The 11,546-nt window shown below is 51.6% G+C and overlaps 1 protein-coding gene across 3 annotated transcripts in view; it reads right to left on the bottom strand.

The window, feature by feature from the left end:
• The window catches only part of LOC307083782 (inositol 1,4,5-trisphosphate-gated calcium channel ITPR1), an 80,197-nt gene extending 68,804 nt beyond the window's left edge, over positions 1-11,393 (bottom strand). For all 3 annotated transcript variants that reach the window (XM_079747741.1, XM_079747740.1, XM_079747742.1), the window contains exons 1-4: positions 11,106-11,393; positions 9,268-9,387; positions 7,478-7,548; positions 329-438 (exon numbers count right to left, since the gene is read on the bottom strand). In XM_079747741.1, coding sequence (XP_079603867.1) covers positions 329-438; positions 7,478-7,548; positions 9,268-9,359 — 273 coding nt within the window. In that variant the 5' untranslated portion in view covers positions 9,360-9,387; positions 11,106-11,393. The remainder of the gene's footprint in view (positions 1-328; positions 439-7,477; positions 7,549-9,267; positions 9,388-11,105) is intronic.
• Positions 11,394-11,546: the final 153 nt, after the last annotated feature.

Below are 11,546 nucleotides of genomic sequence, written 5' to 3' on the forward strand. Positions count from 1 at the left end.
CATGAAGTGAATCCAGCGCTCGGCAGAAACATCTGTACCACCTAAATATTATGATCCAGATGAATGTGTCTCAGACCAGCGCTCTGCTCCTTCTGCTTGGCTACTGAGGCCCGCAGTGTGGGGGGGGTGGACTGACCACAGTCTGTGTGTGTGTGGTCATTCTGGGTTTGTGTGTGTGGATCGTCTGTCTGTGTGTGTGTGTGTCTGTGTGTGTCTGTGTCTGTGTCTGTGTGTGTGTGTGTGTGTGTGTGTGTGTGTGTGTGTGTGTGTGTGTGTGTGTGTGTGTGTGTGTGTGTGTGTGTGTGTGTCAGTCAGTGTGCGTTCTCACATGGAGTTTGTTGAGCAGCACAGTGTCCGTGTTCCCGCCGGGCTTCGCTGCTTTCCAGAACTGCTTCTGGGCCGAGTAGCGGTTCATAGGACAGAGCCGGAACAGACAGTCTGAGGGAGAGACACATGAGACACATCCGCATGAGACACACCGACATGACACCCACCGAGGACATGACACCCACCGAGGACATGACACCCACCGAGGACATGAGACACACCCAGGACATGAGACACACCCAGGACATGAGACACACCGAGGACATGAGACACACCGAGGACATGAGACACACCGAGGACATGAGACACACCGAGGACATGAGACATACTGACATGAGACACACCGAGGACATGAGACACACCGAGGACATGAGACATACTGACATGAGACACACCGAGGACATGAGACACACCGAGGACATGAGACATACTAACATGAGACACACCGAGGACATGAGACACACCGACATGAGACACACAGACATGAGACACACAGACATGAGACACACCAAGGACATGAGACACACCGAGGACATGAGACACACCGAGGACATGAGACATACTGACATGAGACACACCGAGGACATGAGACATACTGACATGAGACACACCGACATGAGACACACCGACATGAGACACACCGAGGACATGAGACACACTGACGACATGAGACACACACAGACATGAGACACACCGACATGAGACACACAGACATGAGACACCAAGGACATGAGACACACCGAGGACATGAGACACACCGAGGACATGAGACACACCGAGGACATGAGACACACCGAGGACATGAGACATACTGACATGAGACACACCGAGGACATGAGACATACTGACATGAGACACACCGACATGAGACACACCGACATGAGACACACCGAGGACATGAGACACACTGACGACATGAGACACACACAGACACGAGACACACCGACATGAGACACACACAGACATGAGACGCACCGACATAAGACACACACAGACATGAGAGACAGACAGACACAAGACACACACGCACACATGAGAGACACACGCAGACACGAGACACACAGGATCTCAAGACGTATAAAGCATAGATACAGGCTCAGAGAGACAGCATATCGCAAAACGACAAATATTGTTAATTGCAACATATTTATGCTAAAACATGGTTATGAAACCAGCATTTGATTCAAAAGTGAATGCAAACTTATCAGGTTGAAATTGTGTTCCGAACAAATCCTAATATGCATTTCAACCAGAGAGCAGCATTAGACACACACACACACACACACACACACACACACACACACACACACAGACATTATTTGCATGGCTCTCGGCTGCTGGACGTGGTTATCTTGATAGGGAAGCAGTAGGAGGTTGGCATGAGCCAGTGTGTGTGTGTGTGTGTGTGTGTGTGTGTGTGTGTGTGTGTGTGTGTGTGTGTGTGTGTGTGTGTGTGTGTGTGTGTGTGTGTGTGTGTGTGTGTGTGTGTGTGTGTGTGTGTGTGTGTTTGTGTGCGTGCATCTACATGCGTGTGTGTGTGTGTGCGTGTGACTTGGAGAGGGAAGGTTGGCATTGTTTGATTAGCAACAATCCATTGTGTTTCAATAATTTTTCCTTTACTATTATTTGTATTGTCGTCCATTAGGATATAAAGTACAGAACGGGGTCGGAGGTTGGGCCTCCTCCAGCAAGAGAGAGAACAGTTAGATTTGCATCTGAAACAGCTCAGCAGAGCAAGCAGAGTTCCTCATTTGACTATGGCCCAACACACCGACACGACAGTGTGCTGCAAACAGCCGACGCATAACAGGCCTCCTGGCACCCTGAGCACCCCTGGGTGCGTGTTACACAAGCCTGCTACTCAATTCCATCGCTGTGGTTCACTCAGAAACAAACTCCTCCTCAGCAAGACTCTCTGCTCCTGCCTGAGCCAAATGTCCTGATAACTGCCCACCAGCAGATCTGTTTCTCTCTCTCATTCACACTTACTGCCTCTCTCTCCCTCTCTCTCCCTCTCTCTCTCTCTCCCTCCCTCTCCCTCCAAGTGTCCATCCTCCCCCATTCTTCTCCTCCCTCCCTCTCCTTGGTAACATGACCAAATATGGCCGGCCGCGGGGAGAGAGAAGCGCGAGGGATGACAAGAGGGTGGGGACGTCCCCCTCCCCTGCTCTCTTTCATCCCAGCCTCGCTCTCTCGTCCCGGCCCCTCTGGTCTCGGTGAGCGGCTCACGAGTCCCAGCGCTGGGTCTGCTGCCCCTATGCCCACCAGACACGCACACTTTGAGGAAGTAGAAAAGATGTCTGTGTGGAGAGAGAGAGTCACAAAGAGAGAGTCACAGAGAGAGAGAGAGAGAGAGACAGAGACAGAGAGAGAGAGAGAGAGAGAGAGAGACCGAGACACAGAGCAATAAAGAGAGAGAGAGAGAGAGTCACAAAGAGAGAGAGAGACACAAAGAGAGAGACACAAAGAGAGAGAGAGAGAGAGAGAGAGTCAGAGAGAGACAGAGAGAGAGAGACCGAGACACATTCACAGAGCAATAAAGAGACAGAGAGAGAGAGGGCGAGAAAGACACAGAGAGCGAGAGAGGCTTTGATCCAGCCTCACAAGCATTAACAGTATTTATTTCTGGGCTAGAAGACACCCAGGAGGAATTGACAAAATGGACTTCACACACTAATGTGCGTGTTAAATTAAACTCCACCCTTGAGTGCGGTATGCATGTGTGTGCGTGTGCGGTATGTACGCGTATGCGTGTGTTCGACAGGCAACCAGCCTTTAGTGATGGCTGGTCTTTTGTCAACGGGTCAGCTGTAAGGGACAGCTGTACTTAACAAGTTTTGCAATTAGAGCAGCTTAACAGCTCCTTGGTGGACAGGTGGAGGCTATGGGGGTCTGGCCTGGCATGTGAGATCTGACTGGAGTTCATAGCGCGGGGTTTCTTTCGTGTCTCTATTTTATCTCATGACCATAAACCCCTTCAATGCATACCATCTTCCTTCGTGTCCTTTTGTGGTCAGGCTACCTCACACACGCTGCTCACGTCAGAGAGACATCGCTTCACGGCTGCTCGGAGCGCTTCACGAGACGTTCTTTACCCCGCTCTCTGAGCATCGACGCCTCGGACAGGAGCGCCAAAACTCTGGGAAGATGAAAGGAACCCCCTGGGGAGAGGAAGGGGGAAACTTGCGGTGGAGAAACCCTGCAGGTTTAGAACCCAGGAGGACTGTGCTGTAGCGAGGGAAGCGACAGAGAGACTGAGCTACCAGGAGAGCAGAGAGGCCGTGGTGGAGCAGGAAGTGATAATTCACTGGAGTCTTCTGGAGATTTCCCAGCCCCCTCTGGTGCTCCCCGGAGATCCTTATCACGGGGTTGAGTCCCATCTCACTTCCCTAGGAAATGGTCTAACCTGGGACGGAGTTTAGGGGAGAAACCCAACGAGTTGCAAAGTGCGGAAATCCCTGGATGTTGGGGTCATCATTTTGAACACACCTCGACAATTTGACAAAAGCTAATTTGCCTAAATGAATGCGACATTACTTTCCCTATATTTGACTTGGAATATAATCATTCCAGGTCAAAGCTGTCCTTAGCTCATACAAATGAAACGTACACAGCTACGACTGCATTGCATTTGCATCAGCAGGTTTCTGTGCATTGGCAGGCCATTTCAGGTCAGAGTTCAGATCAACACCTCATAAATACGATTCCCATAAAAACAACACAGCTGCCTGTTTATGGTGACTGCTTTGCATGCAGACTTCCCCTTTGTTTCAGGCCGGAGATGGAGAGACATGGGATGGAGAGACCAGAGTCATCTCCATATCAAACAACCAGGGGATGAATGGAGAACACACACACACACACACACACACACACACACACACACACACACACACACACACACACACACACACACACACACACACACACACACACACACACACACACACACACACACTAGTGGTTAGGGCATCTTGGGAAAGGTGCCTACAGATAGGGGGCAGGCATTGGGGGTCAGCACCCTTCCTCTGGGAGTAGAACACCCTACTAAACTAAATTACTCCTGTAGGACTAGGAATGTGGTTACCGTAGCAACCGTAGGTCAGAAATAGAAGCCAAAGAGAACAGAAGGAGAGATTATATCGGTCTCATGCCGTCTTAATCAACAAACTCACTGATGGCGTAAAAATATTATTTTATCTGAATGACATCCAGATTTGATCCTAGAAGTAATTCATCTGTTGCGTTTCCTCCACCCGTGCAGAAGACTACTTCCTCTGTGTTCACTTCGGGTACATCTGTCGGTAGCTGATCACCTAGCACTAGCATTAGCATAGTAGCATTAGAAGACTGATGCCCAACAGGAGAACAAAAAAGGTAGTTGATCAAGGTTTCACCCCCCTGCAGGGAACAGAGGACTATGTGACCTGTCAGGCAACAATCAAATAGGTCCTAGATAGCATCCAACATGGCCACTGCCTTCTTCGTTTTGTAAGCAAATGGAGCACAACCTGCCCATCCAACAAGGTGTAGAAGATAAGTACCCCAATCCTGCCCTGCTCCATTAGGATGTGTAGAAGATAGGTACCCCAATACCTCAATATAGTTCAACATATAGTGTACTTTTTATAGTCAACATCAGTGGATAGTCACTCACTCTGTCCGGGGGTGATATCCCACTATGTGCTTGCGGTGGTGTGTTGTGCGCGAGTGTGAGTGTGAGTGTGAGTGTGTCCGTCCTTCTGTTTACATTAGTGGGAAATGGTGAGCATGCCTCTGTGGTGACGTGGCCAGGTCTGTTTGACACGTACAGCCTGGCCCGCTGCCGTGGGGTCCACACACAGCCCACAGCCCTCCTCTCTACCACCATCACCACCACCACCACCACTACCATCACAACCCCCACATAACACGAGAGTCCACACTCAGCTTCATCTCTACCCGCCCCCACTACCACCACCACCACCATCCCACCAGAGGAACACAGAGGGGCCCCTCCACACCTTGGGACAGAGGGACCAGGGGACCGGCACGGCTGCCATAACCACGTTCCAGAACAACAGACGTTTGAAGAAAATACAAAAAACGAACTACGCAGACTCTGTGGTCTCTGTGGAGGGGACGTGGGGTCTGGGGCTCTGCTTTTCCTCACATGGAGGTCCAGTCTCAGGTCTCCTGGAGAGGAAGAGGGAACGAAGTGGTCTCCTCAGAGGGACGCCTGAAGGTCTCTTATCTTCTAACGGTGGATAGAAATAACATCATGGGGATTCAGAATGTAAACGCAGGCCAACTAAAGTAGGACGGAGTCACAGGGCAGCGACCCCCGTAGGGTCAGGAGGACGAAGCCCGGACTGTGAGCTGAGAGCGATTCTGAGCTGGAAGTCACTCGGAAGATGTTAACATGATGGGATGTTTAACTGGGTTGGTCTCTCTGGCGACGGACCAATTGCAGCAGCATTCTGTCTACCGCTCACGTCGTCAAGGTAACAGCAGATATTGGACCAAAGTTTTAGGATCAACAGTGACCACACATGATGAAATGTATGCAGTTCAACTGGGAAGGCTGACCAGAAGAACATTCTAGAAGGGTGATGTTTAGTGTGACTTAGGAGATGGGAAACAATGGGAGGTCTGTTCAATAGAGACATATGCAGTTCCAGTTTGATCCATAACAGGAGCAGTGCCCAGAGACATGGGGATGTGTGGAGAGTCTCGATGCAGGAGTCATGATGCAAGTACGGCCTTCATAGACGCTCCAAGCATAAAACACTCTCACTATTTGGTAACATTTCCTCATTTGGTGGTTTGTGGGTCAAAGTGTATTTGAGGAAACAACAAAGTTACATTTGAACATATAACTCTGTGGTCTCCAGTTATTCTACAACACGTGTGAATGAGGCCTTCCTATTGGCTGGGTTGTCGCCATGCGTAGAACTCAAGGATTTGTTAGTCGATGACCCTTCTGATCAGCACCAGCTGACACACATGGGGCCTTAGGAGGGGTCTCTCCAACTCTCTCGCTCCCCCCCTCTCTATCGCCCCCCCTTTAACCCCCATAGGAGGCTGGGTGATCGAGTGTACCATCCTGGGGTTGTCGTGGTGACATGACATGGTCTCCAAGCGGGGGGGCTTAACATGTTCCTACAGGAACTGGAAGGTCAACTTTGTTTGCACAGTCAAGCAGGCAGGAAACCATCAACAACACATATTACTACACAAACTTTTCTGCTTGCACATTAGGAGGATGTGTGTTACTAAGAGGTTAATGCAACGGTGTGAGCATGGGTTGACATCTCATCCTCCCTTAACGCTGCGACACTGAGTAGATCACCAGCGCAGAGTCCGTAGGTCATGAATGTGGTCCTTGGGACTGGCAGTAGCTCAGGGGGTAGAGCGGGTTGGCTGGTATCCTGAAGGTTGCTGGTTCGATCCCCGGCTCCTCCTAGCTAGAGTGTCGAGGCGTCCCTGAGCAAGGCACCTCACCCTAACGAGCTCCCGACGAGCTGGCTGTCGCCTTGCATGGCTGAGTCCGCCGTCGGTGTGCGTGAATGGTGAATGTGGGGCAATATTGTAAAGCGCTTTAGAGTGGCCAATAGGTTAGAAAAGCACTGTATAAATGCAGTCCGTTTACATGAACCCCAGATATGGACCATTGTTTAGCTCCTGTTGCTGCGGAGGTTCTGCCAGTCTGTCTAAGCACACGTCTCCCTGCTTCTCCCCGGGGAGCAGCCCTGGCCTGGGAAGGCCTGCTCATAAGTTCTGGGCTATTTCCTGTTGAGGGAGCTAAAAATAGCAAATTCACCCTAAGAAGAATCCCAAAGTTTTTCAGTTCTGAAGCCTTTCTCCCCCCCCCCCTCCTCTCCCCTTCCTCTCCCAGAATTGTCTCCCACTAACAAACACACACACATTGATTCATTCATTCTTCGTCACCCCAACAGAGGAGGGCTTTCTGCACCGCGGGGGCTAGCGTAGCATGGCTAAGCTAGGCTAGCGTAGCCTGGCTAAGGGACTAGCCTTGCTCATCATGAGCCAAACAAAAGCGAAGTGGTTCATTGGGCAGCGGCACGTCGCAGAGCCCGTAGTTTAAACACTGGTGGGGGCTTCAGGGGGGAGGGGGTGAGGGTGAGAGTGTGTCTCCATCTTCCCTTACCTCTGAACTTCTTGGGAGGACTGTTGAGGTCTCCGGCATCAGGCTGCACCACACAGCGGTCGTCCACCAGGCTGGAGGAGAGACACCAAAACACACCGTCACTCAGGAACCACCACAACACAACGTCACTCAGGAACCACAGACTCCTGAGTCACCGTCTCTCTGACCCTCACCTGTGCGCCGTCTGTGGTCTGCAGCATCACCTAGAAGGCAGAGTGTGTGTGTGTGTGTTTGTGTGTGTGTGTGTGTGTGTGTGTGTTTATGCGTGTGCGTCTATGCGTGTGTGTTCGTGCGTGCATGTGTGTGTGCGTGTGACTGTCTATCTGAGGCTGATGAGTCCCTGAGCATTGGTCGTTGATTAACATTAGCTCACTAGTTACATCCGCGCGCGCCCAAAGAACCAGACACGTATAGCATTGGCTAGCCTGCCCTGCGGGGAACAATGGTGAACTCCCTCCCTGGGGCCCGATGGACGGGGGAAACAGAGGGGGGCCGACAGATGAAGGTGAGGCTGGATTAGGGCGTCTCATGGTTCTCTGCATCCCTTCTGTAATCTGAAGAATGTCGCCGAGTTGGCGGTTTGGCTCAGAGACACATCCAGGCCCACAGGGGCTGGTGGTTTGGTACATGTGTGTGTGTGTGTGTGTGGGCACGCGTGCGTGCATGCGTGTTGAGGGGTGTGTTTTGGTTGCATGTGTGTGGTACGTGTTTGTGTGTATGTGTATGGGGGAAGTGTGTGTGTGTGGTAAGGTGTGTGTGTGGGATGTGTGTGTGTGTTGAGGTGTGTGCGTGTGTGTGTGTGTGTGTGTGTGTGTGTGGGATGTGTGTGTGTGTGTTTGTGGTATGTGTGTTTTGAGGTGTGTGTATGGGGGGGGGGTGTGTGTTTGTGAGAACTGCAGGTGGGAAGCTCTGGAACTCCAGAAAGGCCATGGCGCCTCTGTTGTGGCACAGTCTTTACTAGACACACTGTCTCTCTGTTCTCTCTCTCCTCCCTGTTTCCCACAACCAGCAGATAACAGTCATGACGCTAGTTTAGTCAGTATTTACAGCTAGGATCCATTACTCTCATTACTCCTCATTACCGCTATCGGCTGGAGGAAGGCGCAACTCATGGGCCCTGCTGACAGCTGAGCAGAGCTACACTGCCTGTCTCAAAGCGGTATCTGCAAGTCTAACCGGCCAACAATAACTCCCATTCTGGTTGATTTGGAAGAGACCATTGTGTTCCAGCCCTGCGGTTGGACACATCTCCACGCCTCGCGAGAGAGCATGTGAAGGTGGAGCAGAAATAGCTTTCATATACACCAAAGGACATGTTTCCCACACGCACACGCGCACGCACACACACACACACACACACACACACACAAACACCCTTTCCATGGGGGTCCCATGCTGGGAGACCTCCTCACTAACATTGACCCCTCCCCAGGCCTGATTCCTTCACTCCGTGCTCCGTTACTGCTTCAGGCTAGCTGGGAACTACAACGGTTTACTGACCCTAACTCCATCCCTGATCACGTGACACACACGCACACGCACACACACACACCTAATAGCGCCCCTTGGCTATGACTCTGGTCGTTGTCTCTAACGAGAATAAACTCTCAATTAAATATAAGCGGCTGCCATTTCCTCAAGCTCCACAACACCAAGCCGACCCCCGCCCAGCCTCGCTGAGGGGGGGGGGGGGGGGGGGGGGGGGGGGGGGAGGGGGGGGAGGGGGGGGGGGGGGCAGACAGGAAGCGGTCACACACTAAGGTGAAGAAGGGGGGTGGTCCTACACGTACCCCAGGGTGCTGATGAAGCCGTTGGTGGAGCCTTCTGCGTACAGGGAGCAGATGTCCCCGATGTGGAGGAAGCTGGACATCTTGTCCGACATGTCTCCGGGTCAGCCTACAGGCCCCCACCTGGAGGGAGGGAGGAGGAGAGGAGGGTCAGCCTACAGGCCCCCACCTGGAGGGAGGGAGGAGGAGAGGAGGGTCAGCCTACAGGCCCCCACCTGGAGGGAGGGAGGAGGAGAGGAGGGTCAGCCTACAGGCCCCCACCTGGAGGGAGGGAGCAGGAGAGGAGGGTCAGCCTACAGGCCCCCACCTGGAGGGAGGGAGCAGGAGAGGAGGGTCAGCCTACAGGCCCCCACCTGGAGGGAGGGAGCAGGAGAGGAGGGTCAGCCTACAGGCCCCCACCTGGAGGGAGGGAGGGGGTACGTTAGAGTCCTGTTACCATGGAGACCTGGAGGTACAGTAGAGTCCTGCTACTGCACCTCCATGAGACTGTACGTCTCATGGAGACGAGGAGGTACAGTAGAGTCCTGTTGCCATGGAGACGAGGAGGTACAGTAGAGTCCTGTTACCATGGAGACGAGGAGGTACGTTAGAGTCCTGTTACCATGGAGACAGGTTAGAGACCTGCTACCATGGAGACGAGGAGGTACGTTACAGTCCTGTTACCATGGAGACGAGGAAGTACAGTAGAGTCCTGCTACCATGGAGACGAGGAGGTACGTTAGAGTCCTGTTACCATGGAGACGTGAAGACAGGTTAGAGTCCTGCTACCATGGAGACAGGTTAGAGTCCTGCTACCATGGAGACGAGGAGGTACGTTACAGTCCTGTTACCATGGAGACGAGGAGGTACAGTAGAGTCCTGCTACCATGGAGACGAGGAGGTACGTCAGAGTCCTTCTAGCAGGTCTGATGGTAGAAGAACTCCATCTTTCTCCATGTCTCTTGGATGGAGGTTCGTCGTACTCCTGCTCCGGTGTCTCTTGGTCCACTTGTTAAATCAGGTGAGGTCAACGTTGTGACTCTGGGCTGAGGTCTGAACAGGGAAGGCTGTAAAAGCACTTGTTATCTCTGTGTTTGGTTTCTGTTCTGTGAACCACACACTAAAGTTGTAGTGTAGTTCATTGGTCGATTCAATGCTTCCCCCGGGCTGAGATAACAGCAGGTGATTCCCTTCCTGGCTCTGGTGGCCTTCATTGTTAGCGTATTAGCGTGTGTTGGGACACATGACCATAGTCTGAGACTTTAATAGTTAATAACCCCCCCGCCCCCAGATAGATCTGATTTGCATAAGAGCAGAGTGCAGGGAAACATCGTCCCTTATCCATCCGTCCATGAAGTTGTGCTGACTGACGGAGGCCCCACGGTTAATGATTGGAGTCAGTTAGTCAGAGATACACATAGTAATCTGAACCGGTCTATTAGGTAAATTCAACGTAAGTCGACGATGGTCGTCCGTTTAAACTACTTATCATTGTCTCAATATCCAGTTTTTAAATGAAATATTTCAGATCTTCTGAGGTTACATTCCAGTGCCTTCATTTAAATGGTTTGGTAGCCCACACCTCTTTTTGAAGGCGATAGCTTTCAGAGGGACAAAAGAAAACGGTCAAAGCGCGTTACTTTAGATAAGTCTTAATTCCAATAGCTACAGTAGTCTGGTCGTGCCGGGGAACGCAGCTGCAACATGTTCACCAACATGTTCATCAACATGTTCACCAACACACTAAGGGTGGTCGCGTCTCCCGTCCACAGAGCCAGAATCTATCCTCCCAGCCCGCAGAGAGAGGACTTCTCATTCCAGAAGGACATGGAAATGCACACAAGTTGCGCTCTCAACTTTACCTTCGCTGTGGTTAACGTTCAGAAGCTCGGCATGAACCGCATCCCCTGAGGAAGCATGCTGCAAGTCTCCTCTCCTCTCACCAGGCCACCGGACAGACAGACAGCCGTCAGAGGAGCTCCAGGACGGGACAGGTTAACCCCTCAGAGCGGCGGAGCGGTGCAGGCGCAGCTCGCTATCGACGCTCTCTGCGCTGGACGGGTTCCAGATCATCTGCGGGGACCAGACCCGTGGAGACATCTGGGAAATGGAGTTGATTCCTCGGTCCGGCCCGCCCACATCAAGGACTACAAATCCACAAAATGTACAATATTTACAGTTCTATATATATATGTAATATATTTAAAGTCTGTTTAGTATGGGCAATTAGCTTTCATATTTGTGAATTTTACATGGCGGATACTAGATAATATAGCCATAATAAGACATTACAGTTCCATCGC

Source organism: Pollachius pollachius (assembly GCF_949987615.1).
Source record: "Pollachius pollachius genome assembly, chromosome: 12".
Lineage (NCBI taxonomy): Eukaryota > Metazoa > Chordata > Actinopteri > Gadiformes > Gadidae > Pollachius > Pollachius pollachius.